General features: G+C 46.4%; 1 protein-coding gene across 1 annotated transcript in view; it reads left to right on the top strand.

Moving 5' to 3' along the window:
• SYTL4 (synaptotagmin like 4) overlaps positions 1 to 18,643 on the top strand; it is a 32,586-nt gene that overhangs the window by 919 nt on the left and 13,024 nt on the right. The window contains exons 2-5 of the mRNA XM_035113424.3: positions 8,071 to 8,232; positions 12,796 to 13,011; positions 13,950 to 14,059; positions 17,420 to 17,534. Of these exons, the coding sequence (XP_034969315.3) occupies positions 8,126 to 8,232; positions 12,796 to 13,011; positions 13,950 to 14,059; positions 17,420 to 17,534 (548 nt within the window). The 5' untranslated portion in view covers positions 8,071 to 8,125. The remainder of the gene's footprint in view (positions 1 to 8,070; positions 8,233 to 12,795; positions 13,012 to 13,949; positions 14,060 to 17,419; positions 17,535 to 18,643) is intronic.

Below are 18,643 nucleotides of genomic sequence, written 5' to 3'. Positions count from 1 at the left end.
TATCAGATGCAGGGCCTTGCCATTGTTTAGAAACAGCAGACTTTGCTATTAAAATTTTATGTTAGCTTCAGGGATTTAACTTTTCCCCAAACCTATTTGAATTGTATATGTGAAGGTGTTCATATGGAGAGTCTTCTTGAGCATGTGCAAAGTGTTTCCCCCTTTTATCAATTCATTTAGTTATTAATTGCGTTTATATCCTCCTTTTCCTCCAAGGAGCTTTAGGTGGCACACATGGATCTCCCCCTCTCCATATTATCATCACAACAACCTTGTGGGGTAGACTAAGCTGAGGATTGGTGACCCAGTGAGCTTGGATTTGAACCCTGGTCTTGGCATAGCAGAGTAGTTGCAGCTTGCAGGAGGAAACTTTAAGTTGGTTGGCATAGCCTCAAGGCAGACTCATGTTCTTGGGCGTAAGGGAAAGAACTTCATGCACATTCAAAGGTGTTGCCTCTTACATTGCAAGATCCAGGGCTGATCAGCTGACATTACAAGTGAAGGGCCTCTCCAGTCTGGGTTTCATTTTGCTTTTTTGACAGGTATAAGGTATATTCTGTAGCATAGCAACAAGGCAATCATATTTATTCATTTTTATGTACTTAACAAGATTTGTATAGCACTTGGATGTAAAAATAAGGAAGTTAAAAGCATGCAATATAAATATTTAAAAGATAATTAAAATTAACTGTAAGCAAAATGAGATTTTAAAATGTGAACACCTACACACGTCTAGATAGGCCTGCCTACACAAAAGTGTTCTAAGCAGGCACCGAAAAGACAACAACAAAAGGTGCATGCCTGGTGTCAGGGGTGATATGATAGCCATGTTCAAATATATAAAAAGATGTCATATAGAGGAGGGAGAAAGGTTGTTTTCTGCTGCTCCAGAGAAGCGGACACGGAGCAATGGATTCAAACTACAAGAAAGAAGATTCCAGCTAAACATTAGAAAGAACTTCCTGACAGTAAGAGCTGTTCGGCAGTGGAATTTGCTACCAAGGAGTGTGGTGGAGTCTCCTTCTTTGGAGGTCTTTAAGCATAGACTTGACAGGCATATGTCAAGAATGCTTTGATGGTGTTTCCTGCTCGGCAGGGGGTTGGACTGGATGGCCCTCGTGGTCTCTTCCAACTCTACGATTCTATGATTCTATGGCAGGGGTCCCCAGACCAGACTACGGCCCCCGGGCCGGATGTGGCCCAATTAGCCTCCCAATCCGGCCCACGACGCCCCCCGCCGCCCGCTGCCGCCGCCCGCTCTTACGGCGCGCGGCGCCGATCTTCAAAATCGGCAAAAAATCGCCGAAAATCCTTTGTGCACATGCGTATGGGCCTCTCCCGACCCAGAAGAGGTCATTTCCGATGCACTTCCGGGTCGGGGGAGGCCCATACGCATGCGCACAAGCGATTTCCGGCGATTTTCCCCCGACCGTGTGCGCATGCGCACGGGCGCGCACTCCCCCGCCCTCCGGCCCGCCGCGCGCGCACTCCCCTGCTCTCCGGCCCGCCGCGCGGTCGGCGCAGCGGGCACCGGCCCGAAGCCCGGTAAGTCTGGGGACCCCTGTTCTATAGTGTCAATGGGCAGGGAGTTCCAAACTGTAGGGCAGCCACCCTAAAAAATTGTGGGTTTTTTCTTTTTAGAATTATGGCATACTGGTCTGCCTATACACCATTCTGCTTTATTAGTTTTCCCGCAGTACTTCCCCAAGGTTGTTACATTATTGGCATCTGGAAGCTCTTGAGCTATTGTGCAAGAAAAGCAGGCACTCTCCCCACCCCCCAAAAAACTTACAGGATCTCCGCAGGAAGTTGCACTGAGTGGAAATGAAGCAGTATGCCATCTCTGAAAACAGAATCGCATATGACAGCCCTGATACCATCGTGAGCATAAATCATTATGAATGCACAGCAAAAGGGTGGCTCACTCATAGGCTGGTTAAGATCAGTATGTTTTTGTCAGCTATGTAGGGCAAGAACTATCTCATTTCTCTCAAGGGAAACATTACAAGTACGGTAGTTGTTTGAGGAAAGGCTTCCTCCTTCAGAAGTGGAAGGGTGTGCGTGTGAGAGACCTAACCAGGCATATCAGCTAAGTGGAGCACTTCGCATTGTGTGCTGTTTTTCTATGGTTAGTGCTAAAGAGTCCATGACCATGTGTTGATAAAAGTTTTCGAAAATGTCATGTGTTCTTCCACAGGATCCTGTGGAATGGTATGTTGCTGCTGTTTCATAGGAACCAACTCCTAGGGGCCGAGGTCCCTTCGAAAACCTCCCCCCCCAAAAAAATATTTGAGGGGTTCTGGTGCCCCCAAAGTTGATGAGCTTTGCCATTCAAAGAGTGTGAATGTGACATATCCTGTTTGACTATGTGGTGTGGGACTTACCTGCCCCCCCCCCAATATTTTATTCAAGCTGGCACCCCTGGCTGTTTTGTGTTTTAATGATTCTTTGCCAATTCAAATATCCCGTACAGCTTTGGAAGCCAGCTAGGGGTCCTTCAGCCTGTGGCATAGGAAGGGTGTGTGTGGTGGGTGCGCGGGTGTCATCACTGGGGTGTGTGTAAAAAAATGTGTTTTTTAAAAAAAGTAAAAATTGGGCTCACGGCACTTTTTTTCTTGATAAAATAACTCCTGCACCTCCCTCCTACATCACTGGTAGCTAGGTGAGGCAGGGGGCACTGGCCGCCACACCGCGGGGCCTATAGCATGCCTGAGCAACGCATCTTTCCTGAGGGGGAGGCGGCGGGCAGACTGCCTGCAAGCTCCACACTGCTTTTTCGAGCAGTGTGGGGCTTGCGTCTGCCCACTGCCTCAGCCACCCTACAGCTGGGGGGGAGGCTGTGGAGATGCTCCACGCCGCACACGCCACAATGGGCATGCTGCTGCTTTCGGCTAAGGCACACTCCTGATCTTGAAACATGAAGCAAAACGTTTGGTGTGGGTGCACTTGTACGCAGGACAGGGGACACCAGGTAGAGTGGAAAATAGGATATTAAAAATCCTATCCTGGTATCCCAAGAGGTATTTGTCTTTCGAATACCAGAGCTGAGTGTTTTTATCAAACATGCTTCCTGTTTGCTGTGGGAAAATGTGGGACAGCTAAGCAGGAAATTAAGTGTGTGTGTTTAAATGCAGGGGAGGGAAGACTTCAAGCTTTGAGGTCTTCCAGCAGGAGCCAAGTGCAAAATAGTGGTTAATTCATTTCCTTAATTCTACATGTATCTTGGCCAAGGGATTTGTTTTCAGTAGCAGAAATGTGATTCCACCTCTTTCACACAAAAACGCAATGCTGTTTCCACCCATGCTTCCTTCATTTTAACAGCCTGGAATATGCGGGGAAAGCCCTACCTGGAGATACAAGGGATTGAACCCGGGGCTTTCTGCATGCATATCAGATGTTTTTATTGCAGAAAAGTGGCAAATTTCTGGGTGGTGGTGCAGTTGCGTCAGCAACGTTTTCTGGCTCCCACTCGAACAACAACAACAAACAGGCTTTGCTTCATCAACTCTTTTAAGGGTCATCAACACTCTGCTTGCCCCAGGCTTTGAGCAGTTTTCTGTTTGCCTTTTCCTGGGAAAAGCTGCTCTTCATCACCGAATCGGAGCAAGCATCTATTTGCGGAAACCCTGATTTATGTTTGCTGCAGTTCAGCAGTAAAGAGTGGGTTTTCCTGTAGGGAAGCATCCAGACAAGAGGAAGTGTGGATGAACACTTAGTCCCCCTTGTCTCAGCCTATCCTGTCTCACAGGCTTGTTGTGAGGATATGATAGGGAGTGGGCAAATTTATGTATACCACCCCGAACCCTTTGCATGAAAGATGGGATATAAAGGTAATAAATAAATAAGTTTAGAAATCTACTCATGATGCCTGTTTTGGTTTGTAGGTGTGAATTTATTCCCCTTTGCATGGCTTATGGGGTGCGCTAGGTAATCAATACTATTCACTGCCTGCCCAAACCATCATTGTGTACCTTCTTCAAGTTTGTAGATCTCAAGAGTCTTTTAGGCCATGCACATACCATGTATTTAAAAGCTTGTTGTCCCCAAAGAATCCTGGGAACTGTACTCAGGTAAGGGTGCTGGGAACTGTAGCTCTGTAAAGGCCTAAAGTTCCCAAGATTTTTTACGGGAGATACTGTTGTTGGCATCCTTCTTTCTCGAGATAATGGAGTGTGCCTCCAGGGGTGAAGTCAAACCGCTGCATTAGCAGCACTGAAGTGATCTCCCCGGGTGTGAGCCTGGGCAGTATGTATGGAGGTCCTGGGCTGCCTTGCTAATGTGATCCAAAGGAAAACAGAGCTATACGTTTGGTATAAGCCTGGCGGCAGGAGGTGACAGAAGGAGGCGTACAAGGCGCCATCCAACCGTCTTGGGGATCTGAGTAGGGTTAATTCCTTAGCTTTTTCTTCTCCCAAAGATATCCTTCAAGGCAGCAGAAGTTTAGGACCAGAGTTTTACTTCTCCTACATGGCCTCCCTTCCCAGGTTGACAACCCCACCTGCCCCTCACTTCCCTCTACACTGCATGTAGAGCATGTATGTTTCCGAGCACAATTCAAAGTGTTGGTGCTGACCTTTAAAGCCCTAAACGGCCTCAGTCCAGTATACCTGAAGGAGCATCTCTACCCCCATCGTTCTGCCCGGACAATGAGGTCCAGTGCTGAGGGCCTTCTGGCGGTTCCCTCGCTGCGAGAAGCCAAGTTACAGGGAACCAGGCAGAGAGCTTTCTTGGTAGTGGCGCCCGCCCTGTGGAATGCCCTCCCATCAGATCTCAAGGAAATAAACAACTATCTGACTTTTAGAAGACATCTGAAGGCAGCCCTGTTTATGGAAGCTTTTAACGTTTAACAGACTATTGTATTTTAAAATTTTGTTGGAAGCTGCAGAGTGGCTGGGGAAACCTGATGGGAGGGGTATAAATATTATTATTATTATTATTATTATTATTATTATTATTATTATGTGCAAAAACTGCCTTCTTGGCCATTGACATAGCTGTCAACTTCCAGATTGGAAAATAAGGGATCAGCAGTGGCGCGGCACCGGAAGTCGCTTCTGCGCATGTCCAGACATGTGCAGAAGCGACTTCCAGTGCCGGGCTGCCCATGTCCGCCTGTCTGGGCACCAGAAATCACTTCTGTGCATGCCCGGGCATGTGCAGAGGCGATTTCCGGCAGCACTTGGCAAGTGAGCGAGCAGCCAGCTGGGAGCCAGGACATTTACGGGGTATTTTACAATCCGAGGTTGCAGCGGGAAACGGATTTAAATTCAGGGGTTTCCTGCCAAAAATGGGAGGGTTGACAGCTATGGCCATTGGACCCACTATTGGCCTCATCTGCCCACTCCACTGGAGCCTGTCTTCACAATGCAGGTGAGAGCTGAGTGCAGGGTGGGGACCAAAGGTGGAGAAATCACTCCAGAAGGAACACAACATGTCCCCCATCAGAGGTACTACCCCTCTCCTAAGACAACATGTGGAAGATAATGTGCTTCTAATGTATGGTGTGTGTATGCAGCCACCGTGAGGAAAAAAACCCAGTAGATCCACAAGCCTGAAGTCTCTGCCCCCACCCCATGCCATGTTTCCAATATGAAAGGGCTCAGTGGCAGAGCATCTGTTTTGCGTGCAGAAGGCCCCAGGTTTAACCCCCAGTGTCTCAGAGTAGGGTTGAGAACATCTCCTGCCTGAAACCCTGGAGAGCCTCTGCCAGTCAGTGTAGACAATACTGAGCTAGAGGGACCAATGCTCTGACTCAGTGTAAGGCAGCTTGCTATGTTTTGTTATCACGTGCATTGGGCTTTTCACCATTTTTCACTGTTAATTTTATTTTATTAATTTTTTTTTGTAGCCTTGTTTTTACTACCTCAACCCTTCCTTCACTGCTTTTGGTTTTTGATGGTGCCCCACTTTCCACACCACGAAACCTCAGAGTAATACTGTCAAAACATAGAGCTGAAATGAAAGTTTGAGATTGGCCGGAATTGTCCAGTTTTGCTGTTCCTGTTTCAAATTTAAAACCTTGAACTCTCAACGTCAAGGTCTGCATTTTGAACATGAAATTTTACTTCAGCATTCCAGTGCTTGATTCTGTCAGGGTAGGATTCACTGAGTCAGGTGGGCCAACGGTCTGACTTTGGTATAGGACAGTTTCTCGTGTTCCTACAGCACTTCACCAGCTTCCCCTTCACCAGAAAGGCCGAACACATGGTGGAGGCTTAAAAACTATAGGGCAGGTAACTGACACTATCAGCCCCCTCAGCTGGTTCAGCCTCATTCTTCAGCTTCTTGGTGACATAGGACTGTGGAGGATGGGGCCCTGGTCCATACTTTTCATATCTCTCCCAAACGGCTCAGGCTGGTCTGCAGCCTTGTCTCTTTTCACTCTCTCACAACGGTGTAGTCCCATGGCCACAATCCTCTCCTCAGACCTTTTGGGGTCTCTCTTCTGAGGCCTGCTCTGTTAATAATGGGTGTCTTGCATGGACATAGCCAGGATTTTTGTTGGGTGGGGGCAGGCCTTTTGTTGGGAGGGCAGGGTCAGAATCTGCTAGCTATGTCTTTTTATTGATTTGGGGTGGGGGCAGCTGCCCCTCCGTGCCCCCTCCCCGGCTACACCCATGGTGACTTGGCATTGATCAAGTTGGCACCAGGGCAGATACCATAAAGCTCAGTACTGTACATGGGTTTTTTGTTTTTGCACGAATGTTAGTGCATTAACTGCTAGATAATTTAAAAAAAATAAAAAGTAGGATGTTTTTGAGACTTTTGTGAGGATTTCTTTGTTTTGGAGGGCAAAATCAATATGGAATCCCTATCCCTCTGAAGCCCAAGTATTTTTTGTGGCGTCTGTTGATTTCACTGTCTTTGCTCAGAGCGATTCCCCCTGGCCTTTGACTTTTAATTCAAAGCCCAGGTATCAAAATGCTAGAGATTTTAGGCTCTTCTCTTCTCTCTTTCTCCTCCTCCCTCTGCTGTGCCAACATTCAGATATTGTCTGCCTGGAATAAGATCCTATGTTTTTCGCCGTAACCTTTATGCCAATTGGATCCCCACTCTAATCCTTTTAGCAAATATCGCAGCTGGTCCCACTATACTTGAATCGTCTTTGAGAAGCATTGTTCTGTCTTGTCTTTTTCTTTCTGTTAGTCTTTCATTATAAGTACTTCTAATAAAGAACTGAGTTATGGCATATATATATAGCTAAAGCAGAGCTTCTGAGAGACTAGAGAAGAAACTCAAACATCCGCAGAAATAGAAAGAAAGTGTATTGGAGGGAACTTAATGGAGCAGCTTCTCTAGAAACAACCAGATGAAGACTGAGCATGCTCATAATGTGGAACGTCTATTCACTGGGGGTGGGATGGAGTACCCTAGGAAAAGGCACAATTGGCTAGAACACCAGTGCTGCAGACTCTGGGCGCATGTTCCACTTGTTTCTGCCAGTCTTTAGCTTTTTCAGTGGTTCCATTGATGAAGTATACATGCATATGCATCAGTCCCAGCCAACATGGCCAATGGTCAAGAACAATGGGAGTCTTACAACCTCTAGCCCATATGATGTAGCTTAGAATTGTTATTTACAGAGCCTCTGCAGTATAGCGGATACGAGTCAGAGCTATAAGTCGGGGAGTTCCCAATTTTAAATCTCATCTCTCAGGTGGACTTAGGCAAGCCTCAGTCTTTCTTGACCCTGGTTTCCCCACTGCCCCAAACTGCAGTAGAATGCTTTGACCTTTTGTAGGCAACTAAATTTGCAGGAAAACAATGCAAAAAGTGTGTTTTGAAACCAGGCTTACTTTAGCTAATACTGTATAGCAGGTCAGTTGCCTTCAGAGTTTTTGGTTTGCATTGGCTCATGTCAGCTGGTTACATCAGAAATGCCGAGCCTGTGGCTCTCCAAATGTTGGGACTCTGAATCCCATCATCCATTAACTTTGGCTGTGCTGGCTGGGGCTGATGATAGTTGGAGTCCTGCAACATTTCTGGAGGGCCACAGCTTCCTTATCCCTGGGTTAAATGAACCTGTAGTATTCTTGCTCAGCTATGCTAAACTCTTAATCTTCCTTCTAGCTCTGAGAACTCTGCAGCCAGGGAACGGGAGCTGCCTTCCAGCCTGAGGATAACGATGGAGGCTGTTGATTTGTCCTTCCTTTCGGAAGCTGAGAGGGATCTGATCCTCCAGGTCCTGCAACGAGATGAAGCACTGCGGAAAGCAGAAGAGAGGAGAATTAGGTGAGAACCCAAATGGCTCAGGGGTCAAGAGGGAGGCAAGAACACCGCTGCGCTTGCTTTGGAGAACTCAGCTGGCATAGGAATATAGTCCAAACCTTTGCTGCTTGCTTAAGATGACAAAAACAAGGGTGTTTTCAGGTTCCGATTGGTCTGCTTCAGCTTCATGGGTTGTGCATTGTACAGGCCTGCCCTGGAGAAGTCAGTCTGGGTAATAATAAATAGTAAACCTTTATTGTCAATACACCACCTGTGTGCAGTGAAATTAAACGAGCCCCCCTCCCTCCCCATACACTCAGTCTTGTTTGCACTCTGTGTGCTTGTCAGAAGTCAATTTCACCACTATTTTTTTCCATTCAGCAGCCCAACAGCCCACGGATTAAAAAAACCTGTTCTTTAACCTGTGGCTGACTATACTTCTATATCTCCTGCCCGAAGGTAGGAGATTAAAGTCGTCCCCAAGAATTTTCCTCGCTGTTCTGAGGCAGCGGTCTCCTGCGATGTCATCTAGTGAACTCAGGGGACAGCCCATGATATCATGTGCTGTATTCATCACCCTCTGTAGGGACTTCCTGTCCATGGTTGTCAAACCAGCATATCACACTGTAATACAGTATGAAAGGACACTTTCTATTGTGGACCGGTAGAAAGAGATAATCAATTTTCGTTTGACATTGTTCTTACGCAAGACCCTGAGGAAATGGAGTCTCGGTTGGGCTTTCCTAACCACCTGCCCTGGAGAAATCTGGGTGATTCAGAGTAGTTTTCCCATCGTAGGGATCTGCCTTATACTGCATCAGACCATTTGTCTGTCTAGACCATTTGTTGTCTTGGAAGCTTTCTTCTGTTTGCAACCTTTGGGATCCAAAGCACTGTTTGGGGTTTGGGGCGGGGAGGCACTGTCCACATGCCTGAGATTGCCCATCTCATCATCTCCCTGCTCATTGCGAAACTCTGTAAAATAGTCCGATTTTTATCTTTTCTTCCTCTTATATTCTGTTTTGAGGCTCTGCTGCCTCTGTCTCTGCACTTACATGGGCTAAGCTAGTGAGAAATATTTTGCTGTATTCATCTCTTTGTAAGATTTGTTACCTGCCCTTCACCAAAAGGGCCTACAATGAAAAGTATGATTATAAAAAACAAATTGCAATTATGAAAGCTATAAAACAATTCCAAATGAAACAGAACAATTTATTAGCATAGAATCATAGTTGGAAGAGACCACAAGGGCCATCCAGTCCAAACACCATCAAAGCATTCCTGACAGATGGCTGTCAAGCCTCCACTTAAAGACCTCCAAGGAAGGAGACTCCACCACACTCCTTGGCAGCAAATTCCACTGTCGAACAGCTCTTACTGTCAGGAAGTTCTTCCTAATGTTTAGGTGGAATCTTCTTTCTTGTAGCTTGAATCCGTTGCTCCATGTCCGCTTCTCTGGAGCAGCAGAAAACAACCTTTCACCCTCTTCTATATGACATCCTTTTATATATTTGAACATGGCTATCATATCACCCCTTAACCTCTTCTCCAGGCTAAACATAATCAGCTCCCTAAGCCGTTCCTCAGGCCTTTGTTTCCAGGCCTTTGACCAATTTGGTTGCCCTCCTCTGGACATGTTCCAGCTTGTCAGTATCCTTCTTGAACTGTGGTGCCAGAACTGGACACAGTATTCCAGGTTAGGTCTGACCAGAGCGGAATACAATGGTACTATTACTTCCCTTGATCTAGATGCTATACAGTCATACCACGGTTTAAGTACGCGTCGGATTGAGTACTTTCAGTTTAAGTACTCCGCGGACCTGTCTGGAACGGATTAATCCACTTTCCATTACTTTCAGTGGGAAAGTTCGCTTCAGGTTAAGTACGCTTCAGGTTAAGTACAGACTTCTGGAACCAACCTCCTTCTTTGGAGGTCTTTAAGTAGAGGCTTGGCAGCCATCTGTCAGGAATGCTTTGATGGTGTTTCCTGCTTGGCAGGGGGTTGGACTGGATGGCCCTTGTGGTCTCTTCCAACTCTAATGATTCTGTGATTCTATGATTCTAATTGTGTACTTAAACCGAGGTACCACTGTACTCTTATTGATGCAGCCCAGAATTGCATTGGCTTTTTTAGCTGCTGCATCACACTGTTGACTCATGTCAAGTTTGTGGTCTACCAAGACTCCTAGATCCTTTTCACATGTACTGCTCTCAAGCCAGGTGTCACCCATCCTGTATTTGTGCCTTTCTTTTTTTTTCCAAGTGTAGTACTTTACATTTCTCCCTGTTAAAATTCATTTTGTTAGCTTTGGCCCAGTTGTCTAATCTGTTAAGCTCATTTTGAAGTGTGATCCTGTCCTCTGGGGTATTAGCCACCCCTCCCAATTTGGTGTCATCTGCAAACTTGCTCAGGATGCCCTCAAGCCCATCATCCAAGTCATTGATAAAGATGTTGAATAAGACTGGGCCCAAGAGAGAACCCTGTGGCACCCCACTAGTCACTTCTCTCCAGGATGAAGAGGAGCAATTGATGAGCACCCTTTGGGTTCGGTCAGTCAGCCAGTTACAAATCCACTGAATGGTAGCATTGTCTAGCCCACATTATACCAGATTCTTTACAAGAATACCATGGGGCACCTTGTCAAAGGCCTTGCTGAAATCAAGATAGGCTATATCTACAGCGTTCCCTTCATCTACCAGGCTTGTAATTCTGTCAAAAAATGAGATCAGCATAACTCTTTCTCTCTCTGATATACCAGTTAATTACATTAGACTTGGAGCTCGTAGTGTTTATTTCACAAGGGACATTATCCATTATGTTATTTCTTTTATTCATTGCTTATTACAAAAGAAAGTGTCTCAAGGCAGCTTAAAACAAATTAAAAATGCAGCAAGTAACCTAAGCAAAATAACTAAATTATTTATTATTGCATTCCCCCTCCCCCCTCTAAGGAGCACAGTGCTTGCCCCCTACCCCATTTTATTATCACAGCAGCCCTGTGAGGTTGGTAGATCTGGGTTTGGGCAGAGGTTATCACAGGCCTCCTGCTACTTAACCGAAAGGGCCAGGCTAAGTCCTTCTGCATGCAGATCAGCTTCTGTGACATGGCCCTTTCCCAGTCTGCAGAAGTACAGACCATGTTCCTTAGCTTCTTACTCTCAGCTCCATGTAATACTCCTGATATATAATTTCCCCTGAGAGGCATTCAAGGTGGTTTACAGATAAAAATAAGAACAGCTTAAAACATGGGGGGGGGGCAGTAATTAAACAATGAAACATTAGTAGAATTAAAACTGTGCAAATAATTACAGGTGCCCCCCCTTACATGGGGGTTACGCTCCAGGCCTCCATGCACATAAGGGAAAGTTGTGTAGGTGGGGTGCACCCTCTAAAATGCCGGGTTTTCCTGCTCTCCAGATCTCTCTCCCCACACAACTCTCCCTTCAACTAGAGTTGAAGCTCTGGGACCAGTTGGAGGCTGGAGGCTGTACAGAAAAGCAGCTCCTCCTCCTGCAGCAATGCACACATCGGCTGTTAGGCAGGGAGGCTGAGCAGAGTAAACAAAGCCCCACGACTTTGTTTCTTTGGGGCTTCTTCTGCCCTCACTGATGTTCTCTTTGGACTCTTTGGGGAGAGTCTCCTCGCGAGCCACGAGACTCTCCAGCTCTCTCCTGCCATTGCCTGGTATGGTTCTATTTCTGCATTTACCTCCCAGCGCTGCACATATGTGCGGTTGTGCACAAGTTGATCGTGTGTATGTGTGTGGGACGCCTATACGATAAAAACAGCATGCCATCATTAAAAGCAATCGATTCGCCAAAGCCTGTTGGGACGAGGAGGTCTTTACCTCCTGGCGGAAGGACAGCAAGGAGGGAGCCAGTCTGGCTTCTCCAGGGACGGAGTTGTAGAGTCTGGGAGCAGCCACTGAGAAGGCCCTCTGCTGCGTCTGCACCAAGTGAGGGTGGCGGGACCGAGAGAAGGGAGTCTCGGAACCTGATCAGGTTCAACTGAGGGCATACTCTCTTTCAGACAGATTAGACCAGGGGTCCTCAAACTACAGCCCGGGGGCCAGATGCAGCCCATGCGAGCCAATTGTGCGGCCCCCGCCACCCGCTCTTACTGGTGCGCCGTGGTGTGGTTGCCCATCTCTAGGTCGGTGCGGCACCAGAAATAGCATGTGCACACGCGCGGGCCGGAGGGCGGGGGAACGCGCTCCCATACGCATGCACACAAGCTATTTCTGGTGCCGCCCCGCCCCGGAAGTGCACCGGAAATGACGTTTGTGCATGCGCAGAACCCATGCGCCAGAAAACGCGAGTATGCGCGCATATGGGAGCTCGTTCCCCTGCCCTCCGGCCCACTGTGCGATCGGCGCCAGAGGAACCGTCTCGAAACCAGGTAAGTTTGGGGACCCCTGCCTTAGACCTAAGCCTTAAAGAGTACCATCTTCACGGATGCAAGCCTTAGCTGGACTAACCAGCACCTGGATTTCTGGAGCGGATGCTGTGAGATGTATGGGAACTTAGGCTCAATTCCCTTGTATGAGGTAGTCCTTAGTCATTCCTGCTTTGTGCTCCTTGCAATAGGCGCCTGAAGAATGAGCTGCTAGAGATCCGCAGAAAGGGAGCCAAGAGGGGAAGCCAGCGCTACAGCGAGAGGACGTGCGCCCGCTGTCAGCAGAGCCTGGGGCGGATCAGCCCCAAAGCCAATACTTGCCGTGGCTGCAACCATCTGGTGTGCCGGGACTGCCGCTCCTATAGCGCCAACAGTTCCTGGCGCTGCAAAGTCTGCACCAAGGAGGCGTAAGTTTGGCAGCTTGAGTTTGCCAGTGATACTTCCTGTCCTTGTGCTTCCTGTTCCTTGTCTCTTCCAGCTGCGTCTGTTTCTTGTCTCTGAACCCACATGTTTGAACCCAGTTTTCAATGTACAGCTTAGAACCAGCTTTTAATTTAAAGGAAAACATGCAAGATTCTAGCTCTCAATGTTTATGCACAACTTGTTTTGTCTAAGGGCTTTAGGATTCAGGAGTTTTAACTGCCCTGCTCAATAATTTAATCCTCCATGCATTCTTTTTATTTTCCTTCGTAGAAACGTGAGGCGAGTACCATTAGCAAGGCTGGGTTCTTGCCACCAAGGCCATGAGACTGGTTCAGGATTTATTGAGCCAAGAATGTTGCTGTGGAATTGTTTGGGCAGAGGGAGGGTCCCATCTGAACACGCCCTTGATAACTACCTACAGGGGAGCTTTGCTGTTCCTGCTGCAAAGTTGTGTCTGCAAAATCCCAAAGTCAGCAACAAAACATCTATAGGTTTCCATAAAATGTTTCCCCTGTACATTAATGAGGGCTAGAAACTTGAGGTGTTTATTTTAATGAAACAACAACTCAGCAAGTCAAATTCTATTATACATAGTTACAGGTAGGTAGCCGTGTTGGTCTGAGTCAAAGCAAAATAAAAAAAATTCCTTCTGTAGCACCTTAAAGACCAACTAAGTTTTTATTTTGGTATGAGCTTTCGTGTGCATGCACACTTCTTCAGATACACTGGAAACTTCCATTTTACATTATACATAGTTATGTAATAATCCATGCTTCGGGAAAACTGAGTGATGGTAAAAACTGAACTAAACATTAGTGATAAAATGGTTACAAATGGTCTTTTGCAGCACTCTTCTCTCTCTCTCTCTCTCTCTCTCTCTCTCTCTCTCTCTCTCTCTCTCTCTCTCTCTCTCTCTGTGCAGGGAGCTGAAGAAATCAACTGGTGACTGGTTCTATGACCAAAGAGTAAATCGATTTGCTAGCAGGCTGGGCAGCGACATCATTCGAATGTCTCTTCGGCGCAAACCACAGGGTAGGTTTGACAGTTCTTGGTCTGAAGAGGAGCAAAGAGTCTTTAGTTGCTGGTTCTTATGCAGGATTTTTGTTTGTATTTTCCAATTAAACATAATCAAAAGTTGCCCCAAATAACTTATTAGCTGGCAATTCATGTCCTGGATGCAAACTCTTTCCATTCTCCACACTCTCTCCACCCTTATAGAAATCTAGCTTGGCTTGCCTACTTGAGCGATCTGTATCTTCTCAATATCCTGTGTATTTTCATTCTTCAGCCATGGTGATGGCATGGGCTGCTGAGGAGGAAAGGAGGCAAGCAAGCAAATGTCTATTTTTCCCCAACTCCCTCCAATAAATATTTTGGACATTAATTGGCCCAACCTACTCCTGATACAGTGGTACCTCGGGTTATGAACTTAATTCATTCCAGAGGTCCATTCTTAACCCGAAACCATTCTTAACCTGAGGCACGCTTTCGCTAATGGGGCCTCCCGCTGCCACCGCGCCATCAGTGCACGATTTTTGTTCTCATCCTGGGACAAAGTTTGTAAGCTGAGGTACTATTTCTGGGTTAGCAGAGTTTGTAACCCAAAGTGTTTGTAACCCAAAGTGTTTGTAACCCGAGGTACACTATACTGCAGGCATCCCCAAACTTCGGCCCTCCAGATGTTTTGGACTACAATTCCCATCATCCCTGACCACTGGTCCTGTTAGCTAGGGATCATGGGAGTTGTAGGCCAAAACATCTGGAGGGCCGCAGTTTGGGGATGCCTGCTATACTGGGTAAAGTGGCAGAGCCCTTAGGTGTGGGGTAAATGACAAGGCCTCGGACCAAGTTTTTCTGAAACAAATTACTATTTTACTTACAGTTTTAAGAAAACACCAAGTTAAACATCATTTGAGAAAATGAATTTTTTTGGGGGGTGGGGTGGGGTTTTAAAATCCAGCAAATAAGCAGAGAGAAACTCTGTCAGCTACTGTATTGTTCTCTTTTGTTCAGCTACTGTGTTTTATTCTGTATTTATCCATTTACATTGCTCAGTCCAGCTTCTGGGTCCCTCAGAATCCCCCCACCCCACCCCGGCTCCTTTCTGCTGCAAGGGTCTCTTAAAACTTTTCAACTTTCTATAACACTGGTTCCACAATAACTGCATTAACCAGTTTTCTAGCTTATAGACAGTGACCTTGTTTGCACATAACACTATGGCAAATGATGCTTTAGCCTGTAAGGTATAAGAATAAGATTTGGAAATGACTAAAGATGATATACAATGCAATGCAGCTGGAAAGGATATGAGGAAGTCATTAATATTAGACTAGATATAAGTTGAAGATTTTGTATTTTTGGGTTTTGGGTTTTTTGTATTTTTGTATTTTGTAGTCTGTATGTTTTTTGCTCTTGTGTTTTTGTTTTGTTATAAAAATAATAAATATATTTGAATAATGATGCTTTAGCCTGAACAAGCAAGTGTGCTGGTGAACTGTCAGAAATCTGTGGTTGTTTTGCTCCTTCCCTGTTTGTATTGCTGCTGCACCACTGGAAGCTAAGCCATGGTTTGGCACACCTGAACCTGTGCTTATGGTTTGTCTCCCCCAAACAAATTGTGACCACAAGCTCAGAAATAAAATATTGGGCACAGCTTGTGGTATGTCTGGAACGAGACAAACCATAAGCCTGAGTACAGATGTAATGCTAACCCAAACCATGGCTTCATTCCTGCTAGTGTGGCAGCAGGAGGAACAGGGAGGAGCAAAGCAGCTGCAACCCCCCTCCCCCCAATACATCAACTTGTTTGCTTGTTCATTCACTCCTACGTCATGGTTTGCTTTGGTGTTAACAATTAATGAGGCCAAAAAATATATTTGAAAAAAAATCACTCCCTCACCCAAAGATTCCAGCTTTTCAGAAGTTTCCATTTCCTCTTAATTGCCAAGTTCCTAGGATGATGGGAGTGGCATTTTTGACAATATATGGAGGGCTACAGATTGGCTAACTGTGCACTATATATAGCCACCGAGAGAACTGGGTTTGACGTGGGTGGCGCTGTGGTCCAAACCACTGAGCCTAGGGCTTGCCAATCGGAAGGTTGGCGGTTCCCGTTGCTCAGTCCCAGCTCCTGCCAACCTAGCAGTTCGAGAGTACATCAAAGTGCAAGTAGATAAATAGGTACCGCTCTGGCGGGAAGTAAATGGCGTTTCCGTGCGCTGCTCTGGTTTCGGTGTTCCATTGCGCCAGAAATGGCTTAGTCATGCTAGCCACATGACCTGGAAAAACTGTCTGCAGACAAACGTCGGATCCCTTGGCCAGTAAAGCGAGATGAGTGCCGCAACCCCAGAGTCGTTCGCGACTGGACTTAACTGTTAGGGGTCCTTTACTTTTACCGTTACCTTTATATACAGTGGTACCTCGGGTCAAGTACTTAATTAGTTCCGGAAGTCCGTACTTAATCTGAAGCATTCTAAACCTGAAGCGAACTTTCCCATTGAAAGTAATGGAAAGTGGATTAATCTGTTCCAGACGATGAAAAACACCCCTTAAAACAGCAATTTAACATGAATTTTACTGTCTAATGAGTCCATTGATCCATAAAATGAAGGTAATAATCCATGTACTGTACTATAAAATAAATAAGACAGTATTTTAGATGAAAAAAGTAACTTTTTTCCTTATGTGTACTGATGATAGTCAGTTTGGATGGGGGACTTTTATCCATTTCTGCAGTCACACAATCAACCAGTAGCTGAACTGGGTTCCACACAGTCACAAAAACAAGTCACAAAAATGAAGTCACAAGCCACAGTCACAGAAGTGAAAAACAAAACCAAATATAACTTCTGTGTTGTGTGAGTGCTCGGGACTCAACAGCTAGCAGACTCAACAGGAAGCCTCTGATTAGCAGCGAGGGACTCAACAAATGAAACACATTCAACAGGACCCGGACGATGAAAAGCGACCCCTAAAGCAGCAAATTTACAGTGGTACCTTGAGTTAAGTACTTAATTGGTTCTGGGGTGCCATTTGCACCCTGAAAAGTACTTAATCCGAGCAGCGATAGCGCGTGGGTGTGAAGTGCGCAGATTACTTCTGCTCATGCATGGCGGAACCGGAAGTAAACACTTCCGGGTCCGTGGAGTACTTAACCTGAAAGTACTCAAACTGAAGCGTGCTTAACCTGAGGTATGACTGTAAATGTTAATTGTTGACTTAACCTACCTCTCAAGGTTGTTGGCTGGGTGGAGGATGCATCCTGTGTACAACCTTGAGTTCCTTGGGGGGCGGGGGAAGGTGAGGTGGAAATGTCGTGAATAAATGGGGACTGCTCCCAGTATGTGAGTGTTGACCCTAAAAGGTTTGTTATTTTTATCCCCTCTCTTTTAGCTAACAAAAGGGAGACAACAGGGCAAGCTCTTCTGCAGAAGGCCCAGCTCACCGATACCAAAGGTTCCTCCAAGGCAACACCAAAGAGTCCCCAGCAGCAACGCAAGGAACCCAGGTGACTCTCTCTCTCTCCCACCCACCCCTTCTTGCTCCACCATGGCTGGGGCTCTTGCAGCAACAGGAGTCTGTTTCATCCCTCTCTCTACTGGCAGTGAATATCAAAGCACATGAAGGGAAAATATCAACGTACTTAAATTCCTTCAAGTGTGCAGGAAGTGTATATGCCAGAGGTTTTCAACCTTTTTGGGTCCACAGCTCCCTTGGCCAACTACATTCTTTCTGCGGCACCCCTGCAGGGCTCAGGAGCCCAGTTATATTACCCCTTGCCGACAGAGCCAGCAGCCCCTCACTGCTTTTCAAACACCCTCCCTTGTTGAGTGTTCGCTCAGCCTCTCTTCTCCCTTCTCCTTGGGAGTCCTCCAAGCAGCCACTGATGCCACCCATGATCTCTGAACTGCCCACCCCGCCCCCAAAGAGAGGTGCTTCCTCACTGCCCCACAGGGGCCTGGGAAGCAGCCCCTGGCCAGCGCCAGAGGCACCATTCGCCTGGGGAGCTTGTAGCCAGGGCTGCTGCAACAAACAGCCATGCAAGTCTTTGGGAGGCAGGGATGTGGGAGGGCGTCAGAGGAAGGGAGGGAAGGAAAGAGGGACAGAGGCCAGTGTTGCCACGGCACATTGGTTGAAAACCACTGGCCTATGCATTTTGCATTTGCAGGCAGGCAGTTTTCAGGATGCAATTGCAATTTTTTTAAAAAAGATTTTTATTAAAGTTTGAGAATTTTTACATACATTATATTCTCTCCTTCCAATTTTTAATTTCCCGTACCATTTTTCCTTTCTCTTCCCACCCCCTCCCCCACCCATAATCCATTGGAAGGGTTCAAACTGTTGTCCTCAGCCACGGGCACAATATCTTTAATTTCCACTGAATGTCTTCTGATCCAGTAGTTGTTATCCATTGAAGATAGGGGTTCCATCTGGTCCTTATAATAGCAGACTTGGCCCTCCATGTTATTTCCTGTGACGTTACTGCCATAATGTCTGACTGAATAAATTCAAACAAATGATTAGTCCAGACCTCTACTGTCCATTTTTCTCTATCTTTCCAACCTAAAGCTATTGTTGCCTTTCCTGCTAGTATCATTGCTTTGAAGGTGTGCTGGT

Source organism: Zootoca vivipara, chromosome Z2 (genome assembly GCF_965207765.1).
Source record: "Zootoca vivipara chromosome Z2, rZooViv2.hap1.1, whole genome shotgun sequence".
In the NCBI taxonomy this organism is placed as follows: Eukaryota; Metazoa; Chordata; class Lepidosauria; order Squamata; family Lacertidae; genus Zootoca; species Zootoca vivipara.
The sequence above is the reverse complement of the archived record's forward strand: the minus strand, read 5'-3'. Positions and strand labels throughout refer to the sequence as shown.